The sequence below is a fragment of the Anguilla rostrata genome, chromosome 13 (genome assembly GCF_018555375.3).
Source record: "Anguilla rostrata isolate EN2019 chromosome 13, ASM1855537v3, whole genome shotgun sequence".
In the NCBI taxonomy this organism is placed as follows: domain Eukaryota; kingdom Metazoa; phylum Chordata; class Actinopteri; order Anguilliformes; family Anguillidae; genus Anguilla; species Anguilla rostrata.
The window spans coordinates 34,124,976-34,142,634 of record NC_057945.1 but is presented as its reverse complement, the minus strand read 5'-3'; the positions used below and the strand labels follow the sequence as shown (position 1 = coordinate 34,142,634).

Below are 17,659 nucleotides of genomic sequence, written 5' to 3'. Positions count from 1 at the left end.
TAGAGCAAGCCTTCTTTAGGGGGTTATTGTGTATATATATACTTTTTATATATTGTTTGTTTTTCCTCATGCATGAAAAAAGTAGTTTATGACTGTGTCTAGCCAATAAATTGATTTTATTTTGTACGTGTTTTATATGTTGTCACCAAAACGCATTATGGGTAAGAATGTACTCCATATACTAGAAGTAGGTTGTACTCGTGTTAATAAAATTTGAATCCCTGCTCAGTTCAACTGAACTTTTTTTTTTTTAACAATTTTGATTTCACATACACATGATGAATTGTAAATTGCTTTTGTATCTGACCAGTGGGTGCAAGTAACCTGTGTGTGAAAAGGCCAGTTGCATAAATGGCTTGGATGTGAATATGCCTGTGACTTTTCTTGTGTAGGATATTTCTTATTTCTAATTCTTGGCTACATTTAGAAATAAATGCATATGTTAATAAATGAGTGAAATGTGTGCACATTTGCAATATTTCTCTTCCTACATTTATTTCTGTTCTTTCTCCAAGATGACGAAGAAGTGTTTCAGTGAAACTGTTTTGAGTAGGAATAGCTCTCCAGGCTTGTTTAAACGCAGTGGGTGATTTGGATCATAAAATGCTGAGTAGGCCTTCAGAAGAGTAACAAAGTACCACTAAGTCTATACAGGTTGAGCAATACAGAAGGAATTAACAAAGACATTAAGATATAATGGCGTCCATCTTCAGATACAGCCAATAGCGCGCAAGAGCCTCATCCGGTCTGTAAAAATGGACCGAGTACCCCCAAATGGGATCGTTATACTTGCTGCAAATGCCACAGCACACGGAAAAGGCGGTGGTTAGTGGTTGTGGTCACAGTTGACGCAACTATACTTAATAATTGGCAAGTAAGTTATTTATGACCATAACACAGGGCAATGTTTAACAATCACTAAAACAACAACAAAAAAAACACACTGTTGGGACTTTGTTCGCCATGAAGGGGTGTTGAATTTTCTGAAGAAAATAAAAAGCATTGTAGGGTTGAATCACACAGCAAGCTATAGTGCTAGAAAAGGCGCCACCATTTGCTCAAAACAAACACGATTATGCTTATTTGCATTTACTCTCTTTATCATATCAGAAGAGGTCGGCACGCAATGCCAGAGCCGCTTCAACACTAGCCAAATTCCCTCACCTTCACTGCATGAACTCAGGGCTCCCTCGCACACCTTCACTGTGTCTCAAAATCAAATAGCAACCCCTATCATTGCAACTGCTGAATCAACACAGGCTACAACCTAAATCAATACTGCTACGGCCCTCAGTATTATTCTTAAAACCTTTACAGTTGCAAATTGATATAGCTACACTTGTTAAACATGCTATTGTTTAAAGTCCTTCCAATAGTTTCAAAATATTTTTTCAATGACTCAATCCATTACATTACAATCGCGTCAATATATGACTTACAGAATCCGTTTGTGAGACCAATGTGAATAAAATCAAAGCGGATTTCGGTGCTTTTGCCATACAGTCTCTGCATTACGCTCGACTAAACATGTCGGTTTATGCGAATGTGGTTTTTCCTTGAAGAGAGCCACTTGTTTCAACCAGCGGGTCGACACCGCCCACTCTCCGCCCACGCTTTCAGGTGACAGCCAAAGCAAACAAATCGCCTGCAGCTGCCTGCTTGGAGGGAACTGCACAGAGACAGAGTACGCGGGGACGATTCTTCTCAAGCCAGCAAGAGACATTGGGTTCCCATATAAAAAATAATAATACGGTGCATGGAAGTAGTTACAACCAGAAGCACAGAACTGCTAACTACAAAACCTTACTAGATAGCGGAAACTAGACGCCTCGCCCCAAGGGAAACCGAGAGGAAGAAGTGACAGCCCCAAATATTGTGCTTACTTGGCTCGCTAGTTGCACGGTAACTCACGCTACACAAGTTCGTTGCAATGTCGGAATCTGCGGGAGACGGGAAGCTAGAAATGAAACAGGCGAGTAAAGAAGTCAAGGAGAGTGAGAATGTGGCGGAAAAATACTCGGCGATGACAGTCAGCAAGAACAGCGACGTGACCATGGGAGATCTGTCCTCCGCTTTCAGCGCTGTCACCACTCACAAATCTGTCAAGAAGGTAGGAAGTGATTTACAAACACGCCTGTCATTCGTAGGCAAAACCACGGGAACCACAACACCTTTAACTTTAGGCAGCTAATGTTATCTTAATATTAAAAACGAACATAATTGTTATAACATAACTTGCAACTCCTTGATAGTAAAACCTGATCTCAGCATGGCATGGCAAGACTGCGGTGCTAATTCAGACACACTTAGCTAACCATATGGATACTCAAGATAGCCATCGTTATCCACAGTAATCATATTTGATTATTAACGTTAGCTAGCTAAGCAGACGATGGCTAGCATTGTTGCTAAATTAAATAAACACGTTGTCCAATCTAGCCGAGTTTGCGTGCTTTCCAGGACCTTGACCTTGAATTTCTATTATTTCCATCCAGCGTTTGTTAAGATAATATAAGATCAATCACACGCTAGCAAATGAGCACAACGTTAGCTAACTGTCATCACTGCATCTAGCAACAGATACCGGTTATAGCTAGCTGGTCTAGACTACAAAATTAGGGAAAGCTAACGTAGCTAGCTATCTTAATAGCTCGTACAGGCTCGTATTGACAACTCACTTTCGACGGAGAATGGTCATTATTGATAAACTAAACTATACATTTCGTATTTGCTAATGCACATTAACAGTACTTTCCCTGTAAATATCCAATTCGATAGGTGGCCACTTTAACGTTAGAATAAAGTTTATTATCGTTGACTAGTCAATTGTATGAATTTAACGTAACGCAAAGACAAGGTACAGTAAGCAGTTGCTTGACCTGCCGGGAGCTTAACTTTACCACTATAAATTGGAACTGTAGCAGGTAGATCGCTGTATATCGCCGTATTGTTATCTTGCAATCAACGTGGCTAAAGATCGTCGGACCTTCAGTATCATAATATAAGTTAGCTAGCTAAGTTATCGTTTAAATCATCCCCCGTTTGCAACACGGCGTGCTTTCTATTTTGTTCCCATTTATTTAGCTGCGTTGTTGACACGCACAGGTAACGTTGCTGCATTTGTCACATAGTTAAAAGAGATTAGCTGATCAAAGGTTTTATACTGAGAACAAATGCTTCGTTTTAATACTGTCAACTTAAAGGACATTGCAGTCGGTCAGATTTTCTCAGATTGAAAATCACAGTTCACACAGCAGCATTGTAGCACTGTACGACTACATTCTTTAGTCATATCAAGCTCATGAAACGGTTTGGCAAATACAATGCATAAGAAGATAAGTCAGAACTTTAGTCTGCGGCTTTCTATTGACAGACTCATGCGTGAGGATATTCTCTATCTCCAGACTGGTTGGATTGATTTCAGTGGATGGCTAGTGTCTGGTGAGTCCCTTTGGGCGCTAGTCACAAGTCAGTTTTCAGAGGGACTCCGAGCTCTGCCACAACTGTCTTTGAACATTCCCATGATGCAGTTAACCACACATGACTATAAATGTACATCCCAAACATCTGTGTAAATATTTATGGTGCACATTAGAGGCTCATGGAAACCGGGAAGGGACACAAAGAGTTTACAAATTGGTCATACCATGCAGTGAACACTTTGTAAACTCAGTCTTCCTCCTTTAAAAACAAGAATGCTAAACAGCATTTTTGCAATGCTTCAATGAAGAAACAGTGTTTCCCCCTTGGGCCTGTAAACCTCCCTCTGGAATGACACATATAGGTGCACAGTACAGTCATCGCTGTGTAAAGTCATACAAAGCAGGGCATTGTGTTTCCCTCATCTACAAGGCACAAGGAAATGGAGCTGGCTTATTTCACTGACTCTGTCCGTTCCCCTATGAAGGGATGCCAGGTAACCGGGTTACAGGATACTCTCATTGGCCTGTGGTTGGCTGTGTGACATTTTCCCTTTCCTCGGTATGCTTTCTTTCTGAATTTGTTCTGTCCATTCGCTTTAAATGCTATTGTTCATTCTGCCTGAAGAAGGCCTTCCCATTGTCATCATGGGGTATTTGCCCTGGTTTCTCTCTCTCTCTCTCTCTCTCTCAGCTGTTTTTCATTGTCATCCGATTTTAAATAGAATGGAGCTCCACTTATATTTGTAGTATCACGTGACATTGTCTGTGTGTTAATGAGTCCCCTATTTGAGTATTTACAACTGAAAGACAGGAATCAAATTTATCTTCTGAAATCACCCCCCTCTTAATTTTTTGCATGTTTTAGCCATGAACCGTGAACACTACATATATTTTGTGCTAATTATCTATAATACGTAATATTCAGTATGGTACAGTGGCTCTCAGGTACCTGATGAGCCTGCCCAGTAGGACTAATCCAAGCAAACAGGTCAATGGGCAGTCAGTCACATGTTGCCGTGAGCATGCTCAGTGTTCTCCAATGGAGCTGTCACTGCGCCTGGTTTCTTGGCAACCACTGAAGTGCTCTTGAGTAAATCTGCACCGACAAGACTAAGGAAGCTAAAGAGGTTGAGCATGTAAAGCCCTACAATTTAGATCAGTTTGGAGTGTGAGCTCAGATGTTTTGTATTAAAATCATTAATTTCTTTGTCAGACCGGCTCTGCACTTTGGTAAGGGCAGTAAAAGAGTCAATACTCACATGCCCTGGACAAGGAATTCTGGTACCTGAGTAAGCAGATTCAGAAAAATAGACTCCCTGAAAACCAACTCTGTACTCTAACAGCGATAACTATTGTTTTGTCCCGAGAGACATCTACTGCATTTGGCTGTCTTATAACGTGAGTCTCTGTGCCATGAATGGGTATCATTGACCAGAGAGATATAACCCTGGTCCTATCACATTGATGGTGCTTGATGAAGCAAATTTGAGGAACATTTGAATAGGACTGTGAGATAAGGTATTTACATTTGCATTTCATGCATATTTTTCAGACTGTACTAGTTACAATCTCTTTATGAGAATTAGAATGCCAAATTGCAACATGCTTACACATCAATAAAGGCATTCATTTTTTATTATGGCATTGAACTTGATCAGCTGTGAGTGAGAAGCTGTTCTTTCCAGGGGGCTTTAAGGGTGGGTCCTGCAGGGATGCTTTGTGTGAACGCTTTTCTTTGATCACACCAGCAGGCCTTCCTAGCACCAGAGAGTGGTAAAAAATAATGTACAGTAGCTCCTTATTAAAAGGTGAACAGACTTTACTTTGTACACCACCGGGAGCCAGCCAGCTCTCTGGGCAGATTTGTCTGTCCTATCACTGTCCTCAGTGCATGATGGGCAGTCATCTTCAGGAAGCCCACTCTGTGTGGTGAGGGCCACATGCCTATAACAGGATCCCCCTCACCGGTAACTGAAATGAAAATTGAGCTGGTTGGTCTCATGCTCACAGATCCCTACTCTGCCAAACGTTGGTGCCGGTGTTTGGTTACAGATCCCTACTCTGTTGCACGTTGGTGCCAGTGGTTGCTGACAGATCCCTAATATGCCAAACATTGGTGCCACTGGTTGCTGACAGATCCCTAATATGCCGAACGTTGGTGCCGGTGGTTTGTTTCTGAGTAGTTTGTTCACTGACCTAGTTTCCAGTCCAGCTAAATTCGGAAATGACGTAACGGAGAGATGCACAGGATGTACTGCGCATGTAATTATGTAGTGACTCAATTGTCTACTCAATAGTAAAGCACTTAACCTAATTAATCTATCAATAAGGCACCGAAACAGTCCTCTGACCGTCATTTACGCTCTATTGTGTTTAATTAATTAATTAATTGTATATAACAGCTTAGATCCTTATATTTGGAAGCATTAATTACATTCAGCATGTTTATACATTACATTAAGGTGGCACTGTGAGTAGTACTGTCACCTCTCAGCAGAAAGGTAGTGAGTTTGAATCCTGGATAAGGGCCTTTCTGTGTGGAGTTTGCATGTTGTCCACATGGGCTTTCTTCCGGGTACTCCGGTTTCCACCCACAGTCAAGACGTGCAGGCTAGGCAAAATGGAGACTCTAAATTGCCTGTAGGTATGAACGTGGGTGAATGCTGTGTAGCCCCTGATAGCTAGGTGAACTGACCCCCACCCCCCCCCCCCCAATAGATGGATGGATGGATTGGAAGAGCTAACGACACTTTTGGCTTGACCATACAGTATATTGATGGACGTTTTTTTAATTATTTTTTTTATGTTGCCCAGTTGTGTGGTGACAGAACAGCTCACCCTGATCGGAGTAATAGCTGTTGAAGGCTTCAGTTGCATTTCACAAGCTCTGTAAATAGGTGGGGGGGGTGATTGACAGCTAACATGGAAGGAAGCCAAGCATGACTTGTGACTGTGTCTCATAGACTAGGCACTGAGAACTAGAAGCGACAAGTCTTTGTTATGGATAAAATAGCATTTTCTGCACTTCTTTGGGCGTAGTGTAAAAGGAACATAAATACACATATGCGCATTACTCTGAATTTTACTTGAATCTGTCCCTCCAAACAGGGGGGAACTCTGTTTTTACACACCTATACTTCTGCCCTTTCTTAAGGATATAGTGAATTTACAGTGCCATTAGTTATCTTTTTGTGGCTTTTGTCTGCATTTGTAGAGAAGTAATTATAATTCACACCCTTTCACACTGAAAGAGCTCAGCTTGTGAGCTTTGGTGCGTTACATTAACATTGTATCTGCATTTGGAGCCTTGACTTCCTGGATCCTCCTTCTTGCGAAACTAATCATAAACTTCTTCTTCTTCTGGCTGTTCCCTTTTCGAAGCCTTTCACCCAAAGTGGTGATACCGCTGCTCTACAATCCGGCAGAAAATCAGCGATGGCCGAGATATGATCTTCTAATCTGCAGCTTCCTCCCCCTAGAGATTACAGTTTAGGCAGCTGTTTAGATTCTTCCTCATGTTTCTGACAACACAAGGAACAGAACCATATTCAGTGGAGAGCAGTGGAATTCATGTCTTATCTCCCAAAAAAGTATGTTTACAAGGAACATGCTGTACTTCCAGTGCCAAAAACATAGTACAGGACATTATTCTCCAGGGTAAAATTACATATATCGCCAAAAACACCTGTTCTTCTACATGCATGCAGTATGTTTATTTAGTCTGTCTTCCATTTTGTATTTTGTATTTTTCATGGAACGCTTATTATGCAAAACAAGCATATTGTCTGGCCTGACAAAAAACAGCATATTTAAGAGTTCTATGATGGTAGTCAGTGAACTGAAAACAGTGTCTTTAGCTTCTTGCGCTCAGTGTGGTTTGCAGCAGTGCATTTCAGCCGCTCTGGTCCAGTTCAGGCAGGATTTTATTCTTTGTAAGCAAGGGAAGTGGGGGCCAGAGAAGGCACTCTGCAGAGCAACACAAATACGAGCAATTTTGTGCATGCAACAAAAAAAGAATTTTTTTTAATAAGTTAGTCTGCACATATTCAGTGAGTTTACAGCAAACAGCACAAAATGACTCAGAGAAATTATGGCAGAACAGAGACAAGTAACACTGCATTCACCTCCACAAGCACAGCATGAATTTAATATTTTAGAATGTACAGGCTACTCAGTTGTTGAGAATATATCAGTTTTTTCAAGAGTATGCAGGACTTGCATAATCCATGCTGTGGGCTTGCCATTTCCCTGCTCCTGGTCTTTTGATACATGTGATTCAACTTCCCTTCACCAAAGCACTGGGCTGTAATTTGCGAATAGTGGGTGGTGGAAATATAGGATCTAGCCTTTGTACTGCGGTGGGAAGGGCTCTCGTTCTCTCTGGAGATCCAGAGCCAGTTGCCATGCCTTCTGTCTGACTTTTTTTTTTTTTGCTCGGGTGGTGGGACTGTAGCAAAGAATGGTGATTTGCTGCTTGACTTATTAGGGAGTGGGGAGATGGGAATCAGGCAGGGAGTAAAAGTGAGGTCTTCCAGTAAACCCCCTCCCCCTCATCTCCATTCCTTCTGGAGATCTGGGGAGGTCTTCCTCCACCGAAATGGCCAAGGTGCGCCGTTACACACTGATCCATACGAGTGGGGGGGGGGGGGGTTTCACACTTCCACAGTGGGAACTGATTGGCATGTTACGCAAGCCGTAGGTGCCAGTGTTGCTGAGCATCGTTGTAATTACGCAAGCAGTTATTCCGGCAGAACCCGTGGCCTCCTGACCCCGTGTCCGACCCCTGCGGTTGAAGTGGGTAAATGAGTGGCGTGGGAGCCCGTGTAGGTGTACCATCCGACTGCACAGCCCGCTCACCCTTCATGCCTTATCGCGCGGTTACGCAATCCCACTGCAGGGCGTCTGACTCTGTTTCAGTCCTGAGTTTATTTTTTCAGGGAACGAGAGCGAACGAGTGCGGATACCGTTACATGTCGGTTTTTGTCCTTTTCCCCTTGATCGGACGCAGATACATTTGTCAAGTAAAAGCACTTTTTAACAGGCGTTTCTTTAAAGTGTAGGCTACTTACTGCTGTAAGTGGAAAAACTGAGAACCATGCCTTACAGTTCTCAAAGATAGGCTGCTAAAACAACACCAGCAATGAGCTGGATTTTATGCTCAGAAAAATGGCATTGTTTAATTTTAACAGAAGCTTTTTTTAAAATAATTTTATTTCCCGAAATGATAGTTGTTAATTTTTGGCACCCCTTTTTTCAGTATTATTTAAATAAAATTACTGAGTGGTCAGCTATCGTGTTTTATTACATTACATTTCATTACAGGCATTTAGCAGACGCTCTTATCCAGAGCTACGTACAACAAGTGCGTGAGACTGGTGAACATATTGGTGGATCTCTGACCATTATTCCTTAGAGAATCATTCAAGATGCTTGAATGCTAAGAATTAAGGATTAATTTTAGTTTCTTGAGGAAGTCAGTACACGTATAACAGGTTGCACCAAACACAAACCCAGTCACTTATTAAAATGCTAGATCCATGAACCCAAGCACAGTGAGTTTCATTTTCTAATACTGGACGCCTTGAGGCCTTTTCAGTTGCACCTGACCCCCCAACACCCACCCCCCCTTTTCCTGCCTGTGTCCGCTCTGTAAAACTCACACATCCGAATCTCAATCACACATTCTCCCCCTCTGTCAGACTGCTCTCCCTGCACACTTTCTGCTTCATCCGTCCCCCCCCCCCCCCTCCCTTCCCTCTCTCCGTGCGCGGGTTGTATTGGATATCCCGCATTCCTGAATGAGGAACTCCTCCGATTGCTCTGTTTTCTCAGAACCCCTCCGACAAGGCAAATCGAAACCTCATCTCCGTACCTGCTGGGACGGGGCAGCGGGCACCCTGCGAATTTCAAACAAATCCAGATCCAATTTCTGCTTTTTTGTTCCCCCTGAAAGTATCGGTCAGTGACTCTAGAACTTGCACAAATAGGTTTACTCTTTGTTTTGCCACACTCCAGGCAAGGACTGTGTTTTAACGCAGTGGTTATAAAATCAGGCGTCAACAGTCAATCAGAGAATGAATTGATGAATTGGGAGTAAGGCCATGTATGCACCCATCTGGTTTTTTCTGACCGGGGCCCTCAAACAATATCAGAACACGGGATCTTCCAGGGACGTGGGGAACAACGTGAGATCACACATACGCTTCGCTGGAGCGCACAAGCAACAGAACTGTACGGGGAAAGACCAGACCAAGACGCCGATCCCTTCAGAAGCAATCTAATCAATATTTTTATTCAATTCATCCAAAGGGCAGGATGCTGAAGATACTCAGTGGCTGGCGTGGAAAATTTTTACGGTACTCTCTCAAACAAAGGGTTCAAAAAGGCTCCATAGAGGAACCCTATCAAGTTCACGGGTTCTGTCGGCAAAATGGTACAATCTTAAGGTTTCACACTTTTCACACCTACCGTAGAGGGCTCCATATAGAACTAAAAAGGGTTCCCCTATGGAGGCAAGCCAAAGAGCCCTTTTTTCTCAGAGTGTATGTCCAAGCCTATAGAGTGTGTCCAGCTACTCAAACTGCCACAGCATGCACGTGACTGGCAGTTCTCCTGCCAAATGTGTGGTCATGTGACTCCTGTGGCGGACTTGTGATTGGCTAAATCAGGATTAAAGATGGCCAGGCCTTTGCTGGAAAGGCTGTCGCTGCCGGGCGGCCCGACTCTCTACTCGTACACAGCCAGGTGGGTTCAGAGACACTGTGGATATCCGATTGAAACCCGGTTGTCATGTTAGGGTGACTTCATGGAATAGTACCCTTTTCTTCCATGGATACTTTCTATCTTTTTTTATATATTTTTTTCAGTGAAAACTAATGTTCATACAATATTTTACGTACTCTTTGCATTTAATTTGTGCGACGCATAGAACTCCATTCATCAGGCATAGCGGTGCTGGTTCTTTGATGCCAGTGCCGAAATGAATATTCATTACCCTGCACCTTCCGGGCCATTTAGCTGTCAGGCAACAGCTGTGTTTTACTTTAATTTACAAGGCACAGGAACATAACCCAAATATTGCATTGCATTACATTCATTTAGCGCGAGCTCTAGATTGATTTCCAGGGTAGGAGAATATCATGAAGTGCATTCAGCAGATTTTCCTGAATAACAGTGCTAGACCTGTCCAATCGCATTCCCAGACCTGTGAGTAGGCTACATATCACTAAAACATTAATGCAAACCCAGAATGCATACAGATTAATTTCACGACAAGCCCTTAAGAGGAAAAACCTAATACTGTTAACAAAAAAAGGTTGTAACTTGAACTATCACAGAAGGTATGAGTGTTAAGTGGGTGGGGATGTAAGGGGAACCAGGATGTGGACTGAAGAGACAGGTCTTCAGTTCGCATTTAAAGATGGATAATGAATCTACGGTCCTGGTGACCATGGAAGGTTTGATCCACCATGGGGTGGGGGGGAGGATGGTGGTCAGTAAAGACAGGCATTGTGACTGGAAGGTGTGACTACAGAGGCAGAAGATAGCCAATGTGGTCGCAGAGCGGAGAGGTCTGGCTGGAGTTTAAAGATTGATTGGCGGTATGTTAGGGCTGTTCTATATACATCGTATGTGCGTTCATCAAATAGTTTTCTGATTTCTTATTTCTTTCAAACAAACTCCTTTTCAGATCTGATTGTTAGTAACAATTAGGGAAGAAATACTCAGCAGTACTACCTGAAGAAGCCTGTATCCATTGCTACACCCAGAGAGCTTGAGGTAGGGTATGGTAGGGTCTTCAAAAAAAAAAAAAAAAAAAAAACGTTATAAACATACATCTTAAATATGATGGATCCACACTTTTTCCCTGAAATTATCACGCACAATCTTTACTTGCCTTCTCACACTGTGAATTATTTCGGCCAAGGGAATCCATGCGGAATCAGAGGAATCACAGCAGAATTGCAAGTGAGGTAAATCTCACAGCTTATCAGGAGCATCTGAGGTTATCTTTAATAGAAAACATGGTATTTATGCAGCCTGAAGTTTGGGGAAACTCTGAAAATATCGTTCCACCGTTTCGCTTTACAGCAACGTCTCTCAGGCCTTTGAATTCTGTCAGCACAGCTCTCCTTTTATACACTCTTTTGGTTTTGATATAAAAGATTTGTGCAAGGTGTCTTCCATGTACTTTGATGTTTTTTTCCCCCGTGCTAAAATTATCTGGCTAAAATTAACTCCCCGTGGGAGTTTGGATACATGCCTGTCTGTTCAGGTGTTTATGCCAGTAATAACTCATTTAGGCTTGTTTCATTAATTATCGTGCTAAATAGTTTTCATAAGTCATAAGCTGCTAATGAACATAATTTCTGCTGTTTCATGCATATTTTCGATAATAATAATAATGAGCGAGTATATTTACTATACAATGTATTGTAATAATACACATTACCATTTTTGCTGTTTTTTTTGCTGCCATATTTAATTAGTCTTATATCTGTTCTAACAATGTTTTATAATGCATACAATGCATAATTATACATAATTGATACGACTTTTTTGTCATATGTACAGTAAGTCTTGTGTCTGTATTTTTTTTTGCAAACAAATCAGTCTCTTTAATTGCCTTCCAGGTTTGGGTTTATTTGAACATCCTTGTAAGATCAAGTGTCTCCATGTAAGAAAAACTATAAAATGGGGTTACCATGGTTAAAACCAACTTTTAGGATGTTGTGTTCATGAAAAAGATGCTGAATCTCCTGTTTTTTCTCTCGACTTCAGATTCTAAAACTATAATGTGCCTGTAAGCGTCATTAGAGTTGTTGTGAAACCGGATACATGAACCATTCCAAAGTGTGAAGTGTGAAAGGTCAGCCAAGATTCACAGAAAGCCTAGCTCTCAACGAGTTAGGGTTGCATAATGTTAACAGCGTTTACACACCTTGGGTTGAATCTATAAATCGGTATCATTCAGTAGTGCCTTGTGCGTGACAGTCAAGCTGGTACGCTCATACGTGACGGTCACTTCTAAGGTCTTCCTTCAGCTGCAGCTGTGCACGTTGCCCTAGCCTGGATGGAGTGCGTTTGTGCTGGTGTGATTGGAAAGCATAATGACAGGACAGGACAGGACATGGGCCTTTTGTCAAGCGCTTCTTCAAGCTTCTCCATCATAAAGACGGAGATTTGACAATAATTTGGAGCAGGCGACACGTTGTCTTCAAAGGACGTGCTTAAATCTCATTTGGAGTCACTTCAACATGACCTTTAAGCCCTACTCCCCCATTTTAATTCATATGATATTACATTACAAGTTAAAGTGGGGGGGAAAAAAAGCTCCAAACTCATTGCGGTTGCAAACCCGTTTGTGCAGTAGGATTTTATTTTATTTTAAACGTGATTCAATGGGGAGGAGGTTATGTGAGGGAATGAGAGAATGTTCTGCTTGAGTTCCCTTCAGTGGCAAAGCGCTGCCAGATGCTGATGTTCATCGTTCCTGTTGAGTGTTACTTTATCAGTGGTGCTGGTGACTGAATGTGTCATGGGTCTCTGGAGCTTGACCTCTGCCCCCCCCCCCCCCCCCCCCGAGACATTTTGATAGCGCAGAGCAAAAAGAAATGACAAAAAGCTGTGAAATTTGACACTTATCCGCTGTCTGTCCTGGAAGATTTTTTTTTACTTCTCCTGAGCTGTCTGACTGTCCTATAACCTTTTTAACTCAGTATGTTGGTACCCAGAATATCTCCTCTCTATGTGTCCGTGTGCTGGTCATGTGACGTGACTATCAGGACATTGTCTCCAGTCCTTGGAAGACTCAGGCTGTGCTGTTGAGGATCTCTGGGGTCTCCCTGGGTTTCTGCCTTCTCCCTCAAGGTTTCAAACAGGTGTGAGCTCCAGGCTACCACTAAAGTTTTTCCGCAGTGGGGCAGGGATGTTCAGTGGGGTGTGCTTGGGCTTTCAGGAACTATGTACCAGGTGTATGAGAATGGCATCTGACACTAGCTTTCATATCAGACATCAGCAAACATCAGACGTGTTTTCCACAACTTTGGCATGATGGATTTTCTGATTTGGTTGATTCATTTAGAATCATGGGGAAGCATCACTGTGACCCCCATCCTGTACCTCTGACCCCCATTAGGGTGGTGAATGGCATAATGGAATAGACTGCGTTATTGAAAGTTTATCCCATCTTTCCAGTTCTGAAATTGTTTAAACTTTATATTTATAGTGCCTACAGCACCACAGCTAGGTGCATTAATCTATTTTAAGGCAGGGTTGATAAGTTGTTTTAAACTAGGGAAGTGTAGACGTGTTTTACAAGATTATTCATGTTGAAGTTGACAGTTTTACAACTCTGATGTTAAAGCAGCTGAAAGGTATAAGCTTTTAAATTTGGGGAAGGTTTTTTTTTGCCATTTGACTCCCGAGAAATATTTGGCTTTGTAATTAGTTTAGGCATGTCATCTTTGTGACATCACTAAGCCATCACCCCAATACACCTCCCCTCTTCAAATTGGGAGCCAGAGGCTTATCTGGATAACAGTTATATTTATGGTGCTTTCCGTAAGGCTATGGGCTATAAAAATCACGTGGGTGTTTTTTTTCCATCTTTAATCCAGCTTTGTGATTAGAAGAAAAGCAGGAAAGAGAATTCTTTTTACAGCTTGTGCACTTTAATTCACCCTGCTCCACGGTGCCAGAGAGGAAACCCTTGATGACGGATGGCTCGTTGGCAACGAGATTGTCGGGCAGCTGTTGGGCTTGGCAGTGACCGCTGGCTGTGTGACACCTGTAAGCCTGGTGTTTTTCATTGTAATGTCATAATAGCACACATGCCCCGCAGCCACCTGCATCATCGACCCTGATAGGTCCTGTAAGTGTAGGGGTGGGGAGATGGGGGATAGTGGGATGGTGGAAGGTACAGTATTTGCATAAAAGGGTGTGGAGGTAGGATATATTTTTAGGCTGGATACTTGACGTAGGCGGGTAGCGGAAGTCCTTTGATGCTCTTCAGGCTTAACGTGGAACTGGGTTTAATTCCCGCCGGGTCTGTTTCTGCCAACGTGCCTGCCCCAAGATCACCATGGGAGGGGGGGGGCCTCCAGGAACTCACAAATCAGCGAGAATGACCCTGTCCCGTAGAGCGTGAGAGGGAGGGAGGGAGGGAGAGAGAGATGGAGGGAGGGAGCGTTGTAGGAAAGAGGGAGCAGAGAAGGGGGCTGGTCAGGTGGCTCTTGTTCTTCAAAGCGGTGGCGTGGCCCTTCCCCCCCCACCGCCCCCCCCCGGCCTGCAGATTAGCATGATAACGGCTGCTGGATGTGAGAGCGCGCGGGACAGATGCTCGGTGGCGGGAGAGCCACGGAACGCGACGGGGAGCCATGGCGCAGAAGCAGGGAAGGGTGAGCGAGCCGGGGGGGGGGGGGATGTGAGGGTGAGCCGGGGGCCCCAGCGGGGGCCACCTCAGGGGTGCGCCGTCTCGCCTGCGGTGGCTTTTCGGCGTGTGGCTTCGCTCCGGGAGTCAGCTGCTTTGGAAGTGTAGCCCTGCGTTAGGTGCCGTGTGAGCAGTCTGATGCGAGAGTGGGACTGGGTTCTCACAGGCTCGCAGCTCGGCGCAGTGTGGATGTGCACTGTGACGGCTTCTCTGTGTGCCGTTCTGTTTAGGCTATATTGTGTTTGCGCGTGGAATTGTGGGAAAAGAGATACTTGCTTTGCCTCGCTAATGTTGGTGTCAGTTTTTTTTTTGCTCAGAAATGCTGTTAGTTTCTTTACAACAAGGGGGAAGCAGTCCATTAATACACAAGTGGGGGGGGAATTCTTTACAATTATGTATACTTCTTTCTTTTTTAATGCCTTGTTCTGTAGCTAAAACCTTTTGCATACAGATCGTTGGACTGAAGCTGTACTCTCTTTGCTGTGTTTGTCATGCAAATACTTGGTGGATATAGAATGGCATGACACCGAACTTCGTCATTTGCGCGTGTTCCACACTGGTGCTGGCGCAACTTTGCCCATTAGTGCGTGCCTAATTATTGAGGTGACGCAGTTTTTAACAGCCTGAGGCGACGACAAAGCTTGAAAGCTGATCGGTCGTGTTCCGGAACATTGGCTGCTTAAAATTCCCAGCGGTTGGACTGCCCGCTTAGCTCTGCTATTTAAAAGAGTTCCTGTTCATTCTGCCGTGCCTCAGTGAAAGACTTCCTCGTCACCCATATAGTGCTATAATGTGTTTAAATGTGATTGATTGTGTGAAAGATATTTGCTTGTTCTGGCTCACTGTTATATCTCCAAGGCTAAATGTGAATCCGCAGAGGCAGGCTGAGTTTGCCCCTTTTCCTTTTGAAGCTGCAAGGGGATATCTAATTCACGGATATATCTCATTCTCATGCATGGTGTGAAGGAGAGGAGGCCGGCCATTGAGAGGGAGAGAGATAGAGAGAGAAAGAGCAAGTGAGAGAGAAAGAGAGATAGCGAGGGAGTCAAGGGAGATGGGGGGGAGAGAGAGAGAGGTGCCCAGAGAGTCCAGTGTTGGGACTGAAGTGAAGTCCTCCCGTGAGAATACCCACCAATGCCCAACAAAAGCTGTTGGGTTTGTGTACATGCCAGTGCCGCCCAAACACCTCGCCTGTTGAGGCTGGTCCAATCTCCAAATATTGCATATCATCAGAACATGGTGCCAGACATGGTGTTAACAGTACAGCACTCTCAAACTGGCGCGTCCTCTCACAGCTGGCCAGATCACCTCTGTGAACTGTGGGAAAAAAGCTCCACTCCAATTTTAGGCTGCGTTTGATTTTTTTTTTTTTAAATAGCTCATTAATGAGCACTAACCAGATGGTTGGCCACATGGATTCATCTAAAGGGCAACTAGACTACTGTGGGCACTATCCTGGGTTATTCAAGGCTTCAGTTTTATGTAGGCCTGAAGGTCCTAGGGGTGCACTATAGATTGCATATAAAATTACTTTTTTCATTTTGTGTTTTTTAAAGTATTGTTGCTGCTGTACTTTGTGTAGGAGGGAAATGCTGAGAAATGGCTTGAACTGTAAAGCGATGGAAATTGCACATCCTCAATTAGAATTTTTTTTTTTCCAGGGCTTTTTTTTTTTTTTTACACTCCTGCTACATGGTGAACATCAGTACGTGCATCCGCTAATGGGCTAGCCTGGGCTAGCCTGTGAACTTCCATGCGCTTAGATTACTCCTGTATGTATTCTCTGTTTAGTGACTCTTAGTGTTGATGTATGACATTCGATGAATGCACTACAGCCTTCTATGATGAATAATATGCGTACAGTTTTTTTATTTGTTTTAGTGTTTACAGTTTTACTGTTTTCAGTAGGAATATCATCTTAAATATCATGGATATGTCAACCATTATTGGCTGCCTAACCAGCAGACCCTGAGGGTTTTAATGCAGGGGTTTTCAATGGACCCCCACCCCACTTTTATATTGTATATAAAAGTTATATATTTTTAAATATTTTCCAAACTCTGTATATAGTCATTGTATATGAAGTCTGGCCAGGGACCCCCAAGAGTACCCTCAAGGACCCACAAGGGTCTGTGGCCCCGTTGTTGAAAGCCCAGGCCCCAGGGTTTAATGAATAATGGACGAGGACCGTATCTGTTTTATTTTTGGTTTCATGAGGAAATAGCGACTCCCTTTTTAAAAGTTTTTTAGCTGTATTCCCTTTTTAGTGCTTTCAGTCGAGGCACAAACAGGCTTTATGGGGGGAGCATGGCATCATGGAGTCAGGTGCCTATCAGTCCCTGTCCCCCTCTTTAATCTCCATACAACTGCTGAGGCTTTTCTCGCTGGTTCTGACTGAGCCTGGTCCTCCTAGGCGAGTGGGGGCAGTGGTACTTACACTGGGAACATTCACTTGTTGTGGCTTTGATGTGAAGAGTTTTGTCTGTGTGCATTAGGATAAAAAACAGATAATGGACGATCCAGAACTTCTGAAGCACCTTATTTACACCCCTAATCAGGGCTCTACAGTGCTCCCGTTTTATGTGCATTTGCTCCTGCAGATTGATGTGTTCTAACTGGAAAAACAATTTAGCAGCACGTAATAATAGTACATTTTATTTATATAGCGCCTTCAAAGCGTGGAGCACAAAGTGCTTTCCAGAGCAGATAAAATAACGTGGTATAAAAAAAATTACAGCGCAGCGCGTACGTCTGCTAATTCGGATGCATTAGTGTGCTCCTAAATTTTTCAACCAAGGAGCGCTTG

The 17,659-nt window shown here is 43.3% G+C and overlaps 1 protein-coding gene across 6 annotated transcripts in view; it reads left to right on the top strand.

Moving 5' to 3' along the window:
- Positions 1 to 1,620: 1,620 nt before the first annotated feature.
- Positions 1,621 to 17,659, top strand: part of LOC135237559 (S-adenosylhomocysteine hydrolase-like protein 1) — a 38,775-nt gene continuing 22,736 nt past the window's right edge. For 2 of the 6 annotated variants that reach the window (XM_064304787.1, XM_064304788.1), the window contains exon 1: positions 1,622 to 2,110. In XM_064304787.1, the coding sequence (XP_064160857.1) occupies positions 1,931 to 2,110 (180 nt within the window). In that variant the 5' untranslated portion in view covers positions 1,622 to 1,930. Of the gene's footprint in view, positions 2,111 to 14,695; positions 14,822 to 17,659 lie in introns of those variants that run through there. The other 4 variants (XM_064304789.1, XM_064304786.1, XM_064304790.1 and 1 more) reach the window with 4 other exon arrangements.